General features: G+C 39.4%; 1 protein-coding gene across 1 annotated transcript in view; it reads left to right on the top strand.

Annotated features, from left to right (window-relative positions):
- LOC107722800 (teneurin-4-like) overlaps positions 1 to 18041 on the top strand; it is a 243647-nt gene that overhangs the window by 117962 nt on the left and 107644 nt on the right. The window contains exons 6-10 of the mRNA XM_016531280.1: positions 1702 to 1776; positions 2611 to 2709; positions 4230 to 4465; positions 13078 to 13242; positions 16586 to 16800. Coding sequence (XP_016386766.1) covers positions 1702 to 1776; positions 2611 to 2709; positions 4230 to 4465; positions 13078 to 13242; positions 16586 to 16800 — 790 coding nt within the window. The remainder of the gene's footprint in view (positions 1 to 1701; positions 1777 to 2610; positions 2710 to 4229; positions 4466 to 13077; positions 13243 to 16585; positions 16801 to 18041) is intronic.

Below are 18041 nucleotides of genomic sequence, written 5' to 3'. Positions count from 1 at the left end.
TGTGTGTGTGTGTGTGTGGGTCCTCTTACCTAGTTTTATACAATATGTAAATCTCAAGATTCTCAAAGAAAGAAAAGAAAAACTAAAATAAATAAATACAATTATACATTTTTTTCAGCTTTTTGATGCTTATATAATACATTATGTATATTATTATAAATTTTAAAAATGTAAAAAAAAAATACAAAATTGTAAAGTACAATTCGTTTTTTTTACTATATATGAATGTTGAATTTGATTAAGAAAGAAAGCAAAATTGTGTCTGCACAAGATTGTTTTCATTATACTTTATTACAGTAATGAGCATGATATTTTCTTGATACATGCAATTTTTCCCAAATGATCCTAAACTGAGCTTCCTTGAGTTCATACTTTAAAAAAAAATCTGTATATAATTTTGTAGTGAAATACTATATAACCCACACCTTTCTTTTGTGTGCTTCATTTGGATAGTTATAATAGAGAGTAGCAGGAAATTATGGTGGAGGTAGGATCAAAAAACATTGCAGGCTGAACTTAAACTTAACTCTTAAACGCATGGTCCCTTATCTTAGCGTAGACCATTATAACCACTGCTCCAATCCACATAATTGTTGAAAGAATCCTAACATTTGTATTATTTACTAATAAGCATAAACACTAGGACACTTGCTTGGAAACTCTCTGTTTCTTTGTCGTCTTGATGCGTTTGTGACCAGCATGGGTGTGAACGGTCCACTCAACAGGAAAATGAATGTTAATTTGAATTTGCTGAGGGACAGATAGCAACATAATGACTGATTAAACATCATGGATTTCCCCAAACTTTAATCTGGACCAGGTATTCCCACGGGAGAGGGAAACAGATGGTCATGCCAGCCTATCTGCGGCATAAAAAGAGTGGCGGAAACACCCCACCCTCCACAGCTCCCTCCTATCTAAAAAAGGAGCGATCAATTATCCGAATCCCTCTGATGAAATTGGAACCATTAGCAATATCCACAAGGGCAGTGAAAGATGGCCTGTCATTTAGGCTTTAGCTAATGGCTTTGTAATGGTTCCCTCTCACGACTTTTGTACAGCGGGCTGGAATGAGTTGGATGAGTCCCTGGATATATAGGCTTACCAAGCCCTCCCATTGGACGAGAGCCAGGCAATGCCATTCTTTTATTGGCTGCTTTTATGTTTTCTTCTCTGACTCCTCCAAACCGGCCTCTGGACCCTTCTCGTCTTCGTTTAAAACTTTAATTTGCCTCCCAATGCCCGAACAAACCAACAAATGTACATAAGCCAGCCAAAGACAATCAGCAGAGCAGTCTGGAACAGCTCTGAAGAAAAGAAAGCAAACATTTTCTCTTGTTGAATTGAAGGTGTTGCGCCTGCCCAATGCATGTCGACGGTTCATTTCTCCATTGCATTATCTCAGTCTCCCCTTATGGAACAGCCGTCTCAGGGGGCACGGAGCTACAGCAGACATGCTTCACTGAATGCACACTGAGTTCCTCTCTGAATGTTAATAAACCTCTGCTTTACGAAACCATTTATTATTTAAAAACTGCACAAAAAAATCTTAAAGCAGGATTTAGAGTAACCACTTGGGAATACTGTCAGTATAATGTGTGATTCTTCTGAAAAGTGTTGTGTCAGCCCATTAAACACAAAGAATATGAAGAAGTGAATGGAAAAGTAATGCCTTGTTTTCTTTTAACCACAATCATAAAGGAGCCAGAATACTCTAATGTTTATCAGAGAAGAACAGGACGCTTGCAGAGAGGGGCATGGGTCGTACAACACAAGGTACATGTGTGGTAAAAGAGCGTGAGTGCTCTTGGGTGGGGCGTGCTGGGTTTCACGGGGATAAAACCCCCCACACAGCACTTTAGTTCCATAAGGATGTCTCTGTTCCCCCGGTTTCACCGAAATGGTGCTGGTGCTGGTGAAGAGCTGTGGGACCCGTGGACCTCTTTCAAAACCGACCCAAAATTAAACTGCTGGAGAGACGTTTTCATAACTGGCTGTTACTTAAATCACAGCACATCACTTTCTCGCACCTTTCCGAATTAATTAAATGCTTTCCCACATGCTGGGATACGCCCTTGTGCTGTTATACAAAACATCAGCACTCTTGTAACTCTGCCAGCTAGATTAGAAGTTGGGAACGAACTGTTGTTTAGTTAAACACACATTGCAATGGGTGTTTCCAGTATAAACAGCTTTGTAAGAAGATAATGGTAAAGATCAACTTTTTGTTTGACCTAGTTTTGTTTCACATCAGTCTTGCCAGACTGAGTTGTTGTTTAAAAATATAATTTGATGTGCAGATTCTCTCGCCCTCTGTTCTATGATGTTGTCAGTAAATTGTTTAAGAACTATTGGTTTAGAGTGTTTTTTCCCCTGAACACTGCTTTTACTGCAGTTGAAATACATGAAATGGTTCCAAATTGGGCTCCGGATCTGGCACCAGCACCCTGTCATTGGAAATTTGAGTTTGTTTTTCTTTGTCGGCCTCTCCACTCTGTCCATTTACAGGAAGTTGCCGGGTGATCGCATTTTTGTGTTTGCACATCTGTCTCCCTCTTCCACGCATTTCTCACTCTCGTTCCATCTGTCCATCTCTCCACCTGTGTGTAGAAACATAGCAAAGCAGACATTCCTAGAGACTTTACAGGACAACTTTATAGAGATGGACATACTGGCCACAGCTCGCCGCGATGGCGCTTACACTGATGGGTATGTTGCATGATCTGACCACGGCTGCTGGGATCTGCTTTGCCATGCTGCATAGTGGTACCTGTGGACACTTGTTTCTCATTACATAGTGACATTTGTAACAGAATCTAACACGTTGCATCACTTACTGTATGAATTGCATGTTTTTTTTTTACAATAATTATTTCTGAACACAAACTAACAACTTTTCTGATTAACCCTGAATGCATTAGCATTCTTCTCTAAGGAACTGTTCATAAGTCCTTTAGTGCACACTACAAGACTGAACCCTGTTACCTTGATAGAAATCACAGATTTTAGACAGCATCTATGGCAAGCGCAGTTGTTAGTGAGTCAGCCTGATAGTTTTTTTTTTTACTGCCACGTTTTTGACATTTAAGTTACAAACTTAATGCTAGTAATCAGAGAAAGGCTTTTTAAAAGTTATATTTAGAGGAATTTTTTAGGACAGGACAGTGAAGGAGAGATGGGAACAACTAGGGATGAGAGTTGGGGATGGGATCAGGAAAAAAGAATATTGAGCCAGGAATTGAACTCTGGAGCGCTACACATGAGGCTATAGCTCTGACAGATATGGGCAATTCACAAGATAATTTTTATTTGCATTGCTAACTACAGTCCAGTTGTTAGTGAGTCAGCCTGATAGTTTTTTTTTTACTGCCACGTTTTGGACATTTAAGTTACAAACTTAATGCTGGTAATCAGAGAAAGGCTTTTTAACAGTTATATTTAGAGAATTTTTTTTAGGACAGGACAGTGAAGGAGAGATGGGAACAACTAGGGATGAGAGTTGGGGATGGGATCAGGAAAAAAGAATATTGAGCCAGGAATTGAACTCCGGAGCGCTACACATGAGGCTATGGCTCTGACAGATATGGGCAATTCACAAGATAATTTTTATTTGCATTGCTAGCTACAGTCCCGAAACCAATTTAAAACCTGGTACAAATTTTAGCACATAGCAATGTGCCAACATGACAAGCTTCTGTTTTGTAGTGTGCACAAGGCTTAAGATTTTTTGCAAGTCTGTTGTTTTGTTTTCTTGTCCCTCATTAGGCTAACGTTCTTTGTTTCTGAGTTTCCCCTTGTCCGGTCAGTACAGCTTGACAGCACATTCAAAGTCAGTGACTTCACCATAGATTACACCATCCACAGTGAATAAGCTGTCGTGATAATGTACATCCTGCATTATCCCACAGCTTCTTGACACACGCACCCTTAGGGTGAATTAGTCACTACAAGGGCTTTGTATTAACAAGAATCCACTGTGGTCACTCGCGCTGTAAATTAAATTTGATATTGATTCAAAATTCTGATATGTCTTGCTGCCACTGCTCAGAGGTGGCTATGGCAACAGCTTGGAAAAGTGCTTAGCGACAGCAGTACTGACCAGTGCGGGGACTCAAGCCTACACACTCTACAGATATTGTTTAACATGATGAGAAAACACTTACCACACAGTGCTCTCTAACGTCCTATTTTTGTGAACATAAGCAATAACGTTTTCTGCGTCTCTGCAGACACTTTCTGTTCAAGCCTGGTGGGACTTCGCCCTTGTACTGCACGACTTCACCTGGCTACCCTTTGACATCCAGCACTGTCTATTCTCCCCCTCCCCGGCCCCTGCCGCGGAACACCTTCTCACGACCTGCCTTTAGCCTGAAGAAATCCTATAAGCACTGCAACTGGAAATGTGCCGCCCTTAGTGCCATCCTCATCTCCGTCACCCTGGTGTTCCTGTTGGCATATTTTATTGGTAAGTTCACCCCTCTGCATTCTCATCTTCCCTTAAAACAGCATCAAAGGTGTGACACACAAGAGATGACTTATGTGTTTCTTTTTTGGTTATGACTTTTGTGTTGAATTTGATCTGTTTCCACATTGTGCCAGAGTAGCGTCACAAAAAGATGCTGTAGTTGATTCACTTTTCAATCATTTGCTCAGCTCCTGCAGATTACACTTAACACTATTGATTTCTCACATTGTTAGGACATTTCAGTGTCCCACAACTGTATTCAGCTGGGTCAGTGAACCAAATCAATAATGGACAACAGATAAAGTGAGATATGATTGAGCCATAGCAACAGTTCATGCTTGATGTGATTTGATTTTTCCCATTTGGTTAACATTTCTGGATTTAAACAGACTACATAGAATCATTAACTGTCCATGATTTATTACAGCTGTATTAGTTCTGAACTGTATTAGTCTGAACATTTACTACAGACATACCTGAACTTTACTGTGGTGCGGAATGTTGCTAGGTCTGCTAGTAATTCTGTTATATGTTTTATATAATCCCATGAAAGAAGTGGAAAATCCAATGTACATATAAGAAGATGAGAGCTGTCTAGCAGTTCCAAATAAAGTGTGTCCATACCTTGAAGAGTAAATCAATAATAACAATAATGTTTTATATAACCCAATATCTTTTAGAGAACAGCATGAAATGGGTTTGCATAATGTGTGTCTGCTTAGAATGGGAATTGTTACGTGTAATCTCACACAGAGCCCACAGAATGAAATAATATTTTTTTAAGTTGAAAATATAGGGAAAAAGTCATTTGGACAAGGTGCATCCAAATGGAGATCTCACAGATGTGTCTTCATTATTACAGACTAACAGCTTTCCACAGATTAGGTACTGAGAACAAAAAATGCAGTGTAAAAGAACTGAAATGAACTCTAACCATCCATCCAGTCATCTATTTTTGATTTAAAAAAAAAACATAATTGCTGTCCTGTGATTCTGTACAGTGATTTGGAATCTAAATTAAAATATTGTTAGCTGATAATACTAATTGCTCAGCTTTGTTCAAAACTCTATTTTAAGGTACTCTTGGGTGCTTTGCACACTATATGTGGTGCATGCGACTAACCTTAATAGCTGCCTATGTAAAATGCTTTTCAAAGATGCGTCATTATGCTCAATTTTTAGGTAGAAGGCATTGCAAGTTTGCAGTGGGTTTTATGCTCGTTAGGTTATTGCTGCAATCAATTGTGAGTTATGTCTCCTATGTGCTTCTAAGCTCTATATGTGTGCCATGCAGAATTGCTGTCTATGTAGAGCATTTGTTTTCTATCCTGAAAATACTTTTAAGTGGTGTCTTAATAGGTGAATGCCTAGTAGGCAGCAGCTCACTTTTTGGAATAAATCTAGATACTGTTGTCTACATTAAATGCCTATGCACTGTGCTTAATGAAGTTATTCTCTGTGTTAGCTAGATGGCTAGTTAAGCTCTGACCTTGTTAGGAGCCCTGCAAAGCCCACCAAGCCGATGTATCTTAATCACTTCATGTAATTACAGACACCCCACCCCATCCTAACCCTCTTCCAAAATCAAGCTCATCTCCCTGTGCAGCGCAAGTAAACACGCATGAAACCGTAGCTCACCCTGAGAATCTGGGATTCAATCAACAACAAGGGGTCACGTTTAATTAAAAGCTGATGAGAAAATATATTTAATTTCAAGTGCAATTAATTATGTAGGCCTGTAATTGGAAACTCTAGCTGTGTTGTCTAATGAACCCAATTAAACCTTCCAACAGATGTTTTTGACTTGCTGCATAGTTTTGCCATTTACCCCTATTCCTTTTTTCTGTGGAGTTTGCAAGAATCGCTTCCTTGAAAGTAGTGAGATCGCAGAACTGGGAGTGGTGTGCCATTTTCTCAGTGGTGGCATGCTCATTAAGAAGGTCATTATGTCCTCGGCATCTGAAGGTCATCAGCTTCCCTCTGTGTTCATTTCTTAGCGTGCTGGGTCCTCATTGTACCGCCCAACATGCAACCTCAGTCATAGCCACAAGACACTCACTCCAACTGTCGACTGACTTTGAAGCTCCAGTCTTTTGTTTTCTGTCTCTTTGTTTCTTCATTATTACAATCAGTTCAATGTATTTTCAGATTTACCTTCAGCTAAATGTATTTTTGTCGGATTGTCAAGGGATTGGATGTTCTGGGCTTGAAAGGACTGGTGATGTTTATAGGTCTTATACAGGTTGTGGGTTTGTGTCACAGTGAAGTTTCGGCTTGTGGTAGCCTACATTATGAGGAGACTTGCTTTAACCTAAATGTGGAAGACTTTGCAACTGGAAAGTTAGGTCACAATTCTGTTCTGTCACCATGGTACCCTTGAGCATGACACTTAGCACCAGGTCACCCCAGGGAAACTTTCTTTGCAATTTGCATAGCATCACTGTGGACCGAAAACCGCCTTGTAAATTGGCAAGTTGCTATAGTATCTGCCTGCCGAAACGAAGCTGTTTTATCAAGGCATTCTGGGAAAGTGCATTCTCTGTGGCCAGACTTTATACGCACACTTACCAGAGTAGGGATATTACTCACTCCGGACAGATTCCTCTAAGCTTCAGTGTGAAAGTGAAAAATGGCTTAAGACTTTTTGATCTACTAACTTGCTGATGATGTGCATTTCACTGCCTCTCATTTATAGTCAACAGTCTGAACTTGAAGTGAGACCAGAGGAGGGCACATAGAAAGAGGAAGTTCCACTGGGAGTTTTTGTGAAAAGATGAGTCACTCGTGACTGGGGAAACTTAACACTCAAGAGTGCTCTCCAAGGTCTCACTGGTTTGTCTGCAGATTGATTTGACACCTACTTGTCTTTTTTAAGGGTTTAAAATCCATGTGTGCTTAAAGAAAGCCGCGAGTAACAAAGACCTTAAAGATAAACTATAAAAAAATAAACACATTTCTTCAGTCAAGAGCAAACTCTTCACCAAATGAAGTAGTATTCAGCAACAACCTTCCGTTCTAATAAACAAACTCTTCAAATACCTACTTTAACCATGTCTAAAACAAGGGCATTGATCAAACCTGTCATCTTCTTTGTTTTACTTCCATTTGCAAAAGTGGTGATTGGCACCTTCACATCAGCCTTTCTTTCATAGTCAAGATTTCATAGTCGAATATGAGATGGCTGCCCAAAAGTGCCAAAGATCTTGTGCACCAGGATCCCTGCAGGAGGGGTGTCAGAGTAATTAGACAGCTAATGAGAGGACTGAGAGTTGCCGTGTTCAACGCTCATCCATTTAAGTGTCTAAGGGGAATTAATTAACCATATGCTTGCTAATGCGCCCTGTCCATTCTATGACAGATGAGCAAGAAATGGCATTTTTCAACCCATGAGTACTCTGCCCCCAGATCCCAGCATTGTCCTCTTTTTTTGACATGGGATAACGCTGTTTTTTGTTGGAGGTAAATGTGGAATAGATAGTGTATTTTGTTGTTGTCTGTTTCTCAGGAGATGTTGCAAAGGTTTGAATCACAGAAGTGGAGCAGTAATGAGCTTGTGTTCCTCCCAGACTGAAGCAGTAGTTTGTTCAAGCTTTCTACTTTCTAATTGGCTTGCACGGATCTGCCAAAGTGGCCTGCCAAAGCAGAGATCGCAGGGACGTTGTGTGCGTCCAGGCTTGCATTTCAGCATGGCTGCCATTTTACACTCAACAGGTCGTGGGGTCATTCCACTTGCTGTTCCAGCGGGTCACTCATTAAAAAAACACCCAGCTTAGACCGTTTCCACCTGTCCCTGCTTTGCTCCTTACTCAGGGAGCCTGTCTGACAGCTCAGAGAGAGAGAGAGTGAGAGAGAGAGAGTGAGAGAGAGTGAGTTTGGATGATGGAAGAGTTTGGGCTAGTCGGAGAAACATATTTCATAAGCTGGACTCTTCCCAACACACTCTGGAAATCATAGATACCAGGACAGCTCGGGCATAAATCATAATGAGGTTTGGTAGTGGGGGGTAGCCGGGAAGTGTGTGAGGCATTTTACATCAGAGCTAGACAGGAGAAGTTGCAAAGGGGTCCAGATGGAAGATGGGCCCCTTGAAGGAGCAATTACTTGGACATTTGGAACGACACCTAGACCCATGATGCCTTTGATTAGATTGTCCACCCCCACTGCCCATGCGCCGTCTGCACTCCGCTTCCTTGCACAGAGCCACAAATCAACCAATGTGCAGCAGAAAAAGAGAGCGCGCTAGAGGAATGCCTTACTCGATCTTGGGTGATGACAAACCAAGCCATCTGTCTCATAGCGTGTCTGTCCGCCTTTGACATAGTCAATTCCAGCGGTACTGATGGGGGCGGAGGCACCCAGTCGTTTGCATTTATATTGTCTCTCAAGACAGCCACGATTTTTTATCGCCTCCACAAATGCACTCTTGCAAAAGTAACGGCAACATTCAGACCTTTCTTCAGGAATGCCTGAATCTGTCGGAATGCAATCAAGAAAATGCACGGCCTGCAATTTTCCAAATGGCTATTGATTGAGTAAGCCAGAGAATGGCCACTCTCATCCACCGTGGCAACGCCTGTCAAAGGCTTCATCGTTTTTCAGGCCACATTTTCACCATTTAGTAAATGTAGAGTGGTTACCACGTAATATGGCTTTAAATAATGGCCAAACATGCAAAGGGATGTGAAGCAGAACTCTCCATTTGTCACGACTAGTTTGATTTGCAGTCTGTGAGCTGTGCGCTGGGCTTTTAAAACTCCCAATTTTAAGGTTCTGGTTAAGCTAGGGCAAGCACATCTTTGCAGAATCTTAAGGATAATTGATTTTACAACATGTAAAGCAGGACAAATGATATCCAACCAAAGGGCCAAAGGAGAAATTAGACAAAGCTCTTTGTTTTTCTTTGCAAATGAATTCAGGCACATCTTTCCCTCTGTAAACACCACTCCATCCAATCAGCCCCTACTCAGTGAGGCATTGCTCTCTTAGTATCATTATGATGACAAGATGAATTTGATCTGACACAGTTTAAAGGTCCTTGCACACTGAGTCCGAAATTTTCGTTTGCGTTTTTCCGTTTTTTTCGTATTCGTCATCCTTTCCTACACTAATGAACAAAGTACCTCCACTAATTCTACTTTTTTCTGTTTCTAGTAATGCTCATACTGTATGTATGGTTTTATTTTGAAATAAAAGATCCTTCAACAACCTACAACAACACCATGAAATTGAATGAAACAGTTTATGATTTGTATGATGATAAATATGGAATACATGAATTGTTTTGTTTCTAGTGCCAGTCTGGAGTCCGGTGCCAGACATGTCCTGATTCTTCTGGTTGGACTTGGATTTTAACACAGCACTTTACATACCTATAAAGAGCATGATAGTCAATGTTACTTAACAGGGTGTGTGATTATGAGCATTGTCTTAGTGTCTTGTAGACACCTAAATTGAGGTGACAGTGTTAAAGTTTCCTCACTTCTTTTTGTTTTGATTTTTTTTTTTAAGAATCTGCTGAACAGTTTTAGTGTTCCGTCACACAAAAATCAAGATTGAGTGGAGGTCTGGTAATTATGCCAGCTATATGTTTCTTTCACAAATGTTTTGACAGAAGAATAAATCATTCATTTAGACCTTTTCTCACCCTGATTGAGACAAGATATTTGCCACTACACAAAACAAATACATTGTCACCTCTCCATGAGATATTGAGTGGAGCGGAAAAGTAATTTTAGCCCTGAATTGTCACTACAGGTTGTCAAGAGAGTGTGCCAGAGAAAGCCACTTGTGCAATTTGAAACCAGCTCTGTACTTATGAAGGAGAAACGGGAACTCACGTAGGAAGAGAAATGGAGCATTAGAAAAAGACAAGGCTCAAGATCATTTGTTTTATCTACTCCGACATCGCCGTAGTGCACCATAGTTTGTGTCGACAGCCGTTGTCTTACATACTGTGGCTGCATCCCAATATGCATACTATCAGTACTACAGTAAGAATATCTCATCTCTAATCTAAGAAAATCTCATCCCTTATGGTGTGTTGATATTAGTATGATATTATTAGTATGATATTAGTGCCTGGATGCTATACTATTTTTGAAGCTTGCTTTTCTTCTTCACTTTTTAACTTACAAAATAGTCCAGCCAATAGTAGAGCAAATGTTGCTATATCATATAGACCTATGCTCTGAATCTTTTAATAGCACAAGTGAACCACAGTATTGAGTAATAATGTTTTTTTAAGGAATTTTGCTACATGCTAACATTTAACAAACTGTGCACAATGCATTTTATGATATTTCAGTGAATCCCAATATTGCCACACCGTCTTACTGCATACTCAGAAGTGTGTACTTTCCAATTACCAGTAAAGTAAACACTTTTAGGGTTAATTGGTATTCCCATACTGTAGCCTATATTCTAGCATCACAATCTTAATTAAATTCTTTGGTTATTTACAACCCGTGCTTTGAACTTCCATTCTGTGCAAGAAAGAGCTCCAAGGCCTTTTGTTGGCATTTTATCTGCTGACTAAAGACTTCCAGGACAAGGTTTTGCCTGGCTAAGCTGGTCCTGACCATTCTCATCCCGGTGATCCATCATGCCTGGCCCTTCCTTCCCTGTTCACTGTGCCATCAGAGTTCAACCCAATGGTTGCTTCTTTTGTTGACCTTGTGAAATATCACCGTGTCTTCTGGCGCTGTTCATGCATTCATCCGTACCTCTTGTTGTGTTCTTGCTGACTTGATAATTCCCTTGTCTGTTTAGCCTCGGGGGGTGTTAGTAAGCTAATGGGCATGAAAAGAAAAGTTGCCCTGTGGGCTCTGGCTTTTCTCTCTGTGGGTTGTACAACATTTTTCTCCAAGGGTGGGTGGATGTCCCCCTCCCCCCACTTTGTTGTTTTCATAGTGCCTTAGAGAAATGTGTATCTAGTGTACTAGTCAAAAGTTTGGAATAATTAACATTTTACACGTTAGATAGCACTTTAGGCAACGTTTACACGACAACGATGTAGTCAAAAACGGAAAAGTTTTTAAAAAGTTTCACGTATAAACGACAACGTTTTAAACACACATCTGTGAAAACGGCCAAAAATGCTGTATTACGTATGCCAGGACAGTAGTTGGCGCAGTACCTGTAAGGAAGTGACGATTATATGTTGTATATGATGCATGACGTCACCGTTTTCAAAGATTCCCGTTTTGGGTGTTTACACGGAAACGATAACGATGGCGTTTTCAAAACTTGCACTTTGAAACCCGTTTTCAAAAATATGCGTTGTCAGTCCCCATAACGCCGTTGTCGTGTAAACGAACAGGCAAAACGCATAAAAAGTTTCCAGTTTTTGGCTGAAAAGTTGTCGTGTAAATGGACCCTTAGATTAGGGAACACTATTCACTATAAAAACATATAAAGCACATATGTATATCCCTTAACCCTACCCAATACCTAAATATAACTACCGTATTGTCCCGAATATAAGATGATGTTTTTTTCTTGGAAATATTTACCATACTTTCAAAACAAAAAATAAAATAGGACAAATATGCAATATGATAATAATTGAAGACAAAATGTGTTTTACTGAGAAAAAAAAAATTTGGTTTTTAAAAAGCCTTTTTCCAAAAGGTACATCTGGAAAAAGGGGGGTCGTCTTATAATCAGGGTCGTCTTATATTCGGGCCAATACGGTACTATCGAGGTTTATTGAGGGAAAACTCTTAGTTAATAGTGAATATGTGTTTGAACAAGTCTTGTATGCTCTTATGTAATATTGTGAAATATTGTTGCAATTTGAAATAACTTTTTTCTGTTTGAATATAAAATGTAATTTATTCTTGTTGTGGCAAAGATAGATTTTCAGCAGTCATTACTCCAGTCTTTAGTCACATAAATAATTCTAATATGCTGATTTAGAGCTCAATTATTATTATTACTAATTATTAATAATGGTTCTCATTATTGTTTGTTTGAATAAAGTATTAATTTATTCTTTTTTTTTTTTTATCTTACCCAAAACCTTTGAATGGTAGTGTATCACTGTTTACACAAACATATTAAGCAGCAAAAACTCTTTTCAACATTGATGATAATAATAAGAATTGCTTCTTGAGCACCAAATCAGAATATTAGAATGATCATAGGTCATGTGAAACTGAAGACTGGAGTAATGATGCTGAAAATTCAGCTTTGTCATCACAGGAATAAAATAATTTTTAAAAAATATGTTAAATAGAAAAAAAGAAAACAGTTAATTTAAATTGTAATACTATTTCATTGTATTACTTTTTACTGTATTTGATCAAATAAATGCTCGGTTGGAAAATCCACAACAGCAATGACGTCATACTTGCATATTAAGCTGCAATGGGCTGTGGTTCTTTTGGCGCTCTTAAACTGCCAAAGATTAATCAAGTCAAAACACATTTGTTTTCATACAGCCTTGGTTTAATTACCCCCCTGCCTTCGGGATGTTAATTTTCTGATGCAGTGTCTATAGTATTCCTTAGTGAATCTAATTTAATTACAATAATGTACATCAAGGCACATGCTCAGTAATCACTGCTCCAGCTCACGTAAATTTACCATCTGCCGCTGCTCTTTCTCCGCAGCCATGCACCTCTTTGGACTCAACTGGCATTTGCAGCCAATGCAGAGGCAGATATATCAGCTGACAGAGGACAACACGAGTGGCCTACATCTGCCCACAGATCTGGGCTTGCCGCCTTTGGGCAACACAGGTCTAGAGTTTCCGGACAGAGGAAGCAAAGATGACGGTATGTCCAAGTTTGATGTTTTAAACTCAACACACTCGAATTTGTCTTTATTCAAGTACTGAATGTCCAGATTACATGGTCCAGTCATTTCCCAATGGGTAAAATAAAGTTCTGCCCTACATTTTCTTGTTGAATATTCTGTTTCGCTTAGATAAATGGATTTTGAATGCTGTTTCATGTAGATTTTTTTTTTTAGATTTGATCCTTATTAGGGTGCAGATAAATAGCAGCCTTGATGTGAAAAGGCAGCAGCTCAACAAGTTTGGTTGGGAAGAAAGAAGTTCTTCCAGTCTTGATTAACCTTAAACCTTTTTTTTTGGCCAAGTGTTTGAACTCATGCCCTTCAGTCATCTCATATCCGACAACACATTCCAACATTTCAAACTAATTTTCTGCCAGATTTGCATGAACTCATCTCCCACTAATTTCACTCAGCGCTGGCCAGTATTATAATGTCTTATTTTTGATTTTCAAAGACTTCAAGATCCAGGATTATTTGTCAGCCAGCTCCATGCTGTGACCAGTCTCAGTTGCTTGCCATGAGATCTGCATTACAATCCAATGAAAGTTGCAGGGAATGGGAAGGGTATTATTTGTTCCTGGAAGAACGAATGGCACAGCTTTAGGGATTGAGTATCCAGGGGCTCAAGGCAGATTAGAACTTGCCCCATCCAGAAAGCCATGCATTCATTTCATCTCCAAGACTGGACAAGAGCTTTCCTGGCAGTGGAAGAAAGCAGACACTAACCCCCACGGTCATGGTGACGGAAGTTTGTACAGTAGGAAAAGTTCACTATTTCCATGAGCACAACCCATATTTAGCCATTTGATTTGCCACAGGCCTCTGACAAAAGGTGGGAGATCAGACCATTACCATATAGATGAGTCGCAGAGACGTCTTTTTTCATTTAGCAGCTGGTAGAGAGGGAGCGAGCGAAGCCACAAACACCGGGGCTGCGGCAGTGCCTCTGCTTGAGTGACATATGTGGCTGAGGGAAAATCGATAGGCCGGGCTTTTTTATTCTGACTGTCAGAGTAACATTGTCATCAGGAACACAGCAAATCAATCCGGTGTCACTGTGCTGTACATCCCTGGCATTAACTTAAATATACACTGTACAGGAAAGGTTTTCTGACCATCTTGCACCTTCTAGTAATCAGTTCAATTACCCATAAACATGTTATCTGGAAAGTGCCAGTGAGACCTTGTTTAAATGCATGCATCGGCCAACTCAACTGGACGTTTCAGTTTCGCCATGGGCTATGGAAATCGTAATTTACTCAGCAAAAAAAAAGTACCATTTAATATTTTTTTATTCAGGATTTACTCCCCTATTTCTCTTTAACATAGTGTTTTTTAAATTGTACTTTAAAAAAATACAATAATTTGTAATTCTCAATGATACAGTATATATATATGTTTGTGTTTGTGTGTGTATATATATATATATATATATATTAGGGATGCACCGATACCACTTTTTCCAGTACTCGCCCGATACCGATACTTTAATTTTTGGGACTTGCCAATACCGAGTACCGAGTACCGATATTTTTCTTACATTTGTAAATTTTTTCAATATTGGGTACAGAAACCAAAAGAGTATGTATAATGTTAGTTGGTTAACTTCATTTATCAAATAGATACAGTCAAATTAATGACAGTCTGTAGTCTCCTGGGCATGCTGTCATCCAGGTTCATGCAAACCTGAACATTTTTTTTACCAGACTCAGTCTGAATAATTTTTGGTCCCAAATTTGTATCAGTTTTACTGGTAGTCCACAGTATGAAGTGGACTACCAGTTTTTGGGTATAAAAATTCAGACTACTAATCCACTCAGCGTGCTTTGCTTATCAGCTCGCGCACATTAGCTATACAGGTGTTAATACTGAATGTTTAGCATATTCATTGCATACATATAATTCGTAGACATCCTTAATCTCTAATAACTCCATTCTGCTGTCTGTTGTTCTGTTGTCGGTGTTTCTTTGTCTGAATATGGCACTTATCAAATGCTGTGTGGTATCGGCATTTGGTATCGGGGCATTTTAACGAGTACGAGTACAGGAGCTCGGTATCGGGCCCGATGTTTATAGTGAATGCCCCTATAAATGGTCTTATTTTTACGATTTAGTTTTAATCCAAATGATGCGTGTGCTGAGTGAACATCAAAGGCGCTCTCTCTCTCTCCCTCTCTCTCACGCTGCTTTGCTTATCAGCTCGCGCACATTAGCTATACAGGTGTTAATACTGAATGTTTAGCATATTCATTGCATACATATAATTCGTAGACATCCTTAATCTCTAATAACTCCATTCTGCTGTCTGTTGTTCTGTTGTCGGTGTTTCTTTGTCTGAATATGGCACTTATCAAATGCTGTGTGGTATCGGCATTTGGTATCGGGGCATTTTAACGAGTACGAGTACAGGAGCTCGCTATCTGTGCATCCCTAATATATATATATATATATATATATATTATTTTTGACAGATTTCGTAAAGTTCAGCCAATGACGAGATATGCACCATTGCTGAATTTTCACAACATGTGTAATTGCGACTGATGTGGTAATGCATTATGTGGAGGCGGTAAATTGGAAGGCGGGAAAGCGTGTCCTGTCTCTCCAGATATAGCACGCTGCAAATGATTGACTTTTGAGGAGACTGCCATCTGCTGTAGCGCATGTAGCCCGACGCGAAAGCTGCCTGAGAGTCCTCTGGGCTCTCTTTGCAAGGATGTCTGCTTTTGTTGCCATCACTGCGGAAATTGGCCAATCCACCTGAGCGAGCAGATGTTGCCATTTCCTCAGGGTCCAATGAGGAGGGTACGTCAGCATTAGGTGCAGGGGCGTTTTCTCCGAGGACGCAAGGGAGCCACTGCCTCGGAACAATTCTGATGAGTAAATAATTGATAGTACAAAAAATAAAACAAATATTTAAACCACTAATTTTTTATCAAGTAAGGCCGAATCAAATTCCAAATCAAAACAATCTTAATCACAAAATGATCTGTTACCATAAATAGACTTTCTGTGTTTAATGAAGGTTTGAGGATGAACAAGAATTTAACCATATAAAAAGTACTATTGCAGTCATTTATGAAGTAATGTGTAAAACATACTATATACACCTCCCACACACAATGCTGAGTTTTATTACCTGTAAAGTTTCAGCTTAGGGAAGCTCTTTATGGTCAATGGTCAGTGTGTCTGTTTTTTTTTTTTCCTGATGTGATGGAAAATCAGCAAGAGGGTCATTCACCCAGTACACTGACCCTCTGCTCGCACCATATGGTAGATTTATGAGGCGTCGAGCTGACTGATAGATCTCATTTTCCACAGGTAAACTAGATGGCTTTTTCCCGGAGGACAGCTTCATAGATATGGGCGAGATAGACGTGGGCCGCAAAGTCGCCCAGCTGATCCCACCTGGAATCTTCTGGAGGTCGCAGGTCTTTATCGACCACCCCATGTACCTCAAATTCAATGTGTCCCTCAGTAAAGATGCCTTGGTGGGGATCTACGGGAGGAGAGGCCTACCTCCGTCGCATACACAGGTGGGTCGCATAAGTCCATTCAGATGATTATTTAAACAATGTTTGTTCTGTCTTTTAATCCAAATGTTGATATGTATTGTATTTTAACATTTTAACGAGAATGGGAGTAAAAAGGGTGGACAAAAAAAATTCAAGCCAGAATCAAAACCATGTTTTCTAAATAGAGCATGCATGCTAAATGTTAAGCGCTAATTGTTGATGCTTCTGCATTTTTAAAGCTAAATTGCATAATTTCTCTGGAGCTAGATGGAATTATATGACTAACATGTTTCCCAAACATTCCCTTTGCCAAAGTTTCACCACAAACTCACACCACTGGTTGAGCTAGTGTTACTAATATGTTCAATTCAATTCAATTCAAGTTTATTTGTATAGCGCTTTTCACGATACAAATCGCTGCAAAGCAACTTTACAGAAAATTATGTTTCTACAATATTTAGTGGTAGCTTATCAGTGGTGACTGTAAGTTAATGTACATATGGCAGAAATGTACGGAAAAATCAATTAAAGACGTAGTCATAGAGACGTTGAACGATGTGTGCATATTAGGCTGGGATAGAAAGTATTTTACCATTGGACTATACACACATCAACAAAACAGCCTCACGAAAAAGCTTGTCCTACTTCCATCACAAAGTTTCGGGGCTTTTTTAATTAAATCAAATATAAAGGGTCCACTTTTGTTTGTTTGTCCCTCCCATTCCTCTGTCAATAGGTTATAGATGTAGCATATTCCCCTAAGATTTCATTTCATTTTGTGGCATATTATCGGCTCAAAGACTCATCTCAAAGGCTTTGACATAAACAGACACTTAATTTCAGTATCGAACACAGAGCATCTCAGCCTCCCTGTATTGATTTGGTTCATATGTGCAGTGGTATTGTGTCACTGGAAATTGCTCCAAGAGCTTGGCTGATAGACTCTTTCAATTGAGCCACACTAACCAATAAGAGAGATTTTATGTTTTTCTCCTCTTCAATTTTGTGTGAACAGATTTATTTTGTATGGGGTTTTTTTAATACCACATGTGGATACGGTAAGGTATGATGTGTTTGATTGGATTTTAGCTTTCAACGGTCCATTTATGTTCAGTACTATTGCTTGATTTGTCACTTGGCTTATGCACAACTGTCAAATAAAAATGTCACGGTCATATTGTATGTCACCCTAATTTTGAAAGAAATAAGAAATTATAAATTATATTAATATAAAAATACAATTTATATATATATATATATAT

The sequence above is a fragment of the Sinocyclocheilus rhinocerous genome, unplaced genomic scaffold (assembly GCF_001515625.1).
Source record: "Sinocyclocheilus rhinocerous isolate Xijiao unplaced genomic scaffold, SAMN03320098_v1.1 scaffold1445, whole genome shotgun sequence".
NCBI classification, from domain to species: domain Eukaryota; kingdom Metazoa; phylum Chordata; class Actinopteri; order Cypriniformes; family Cyprinidae; genus Sinocyclocheilus; species Sinocyclocheilus rhinocerous.
This window is presented reverse-complemented; position numbering and strand designations above follow the sequence as displayed.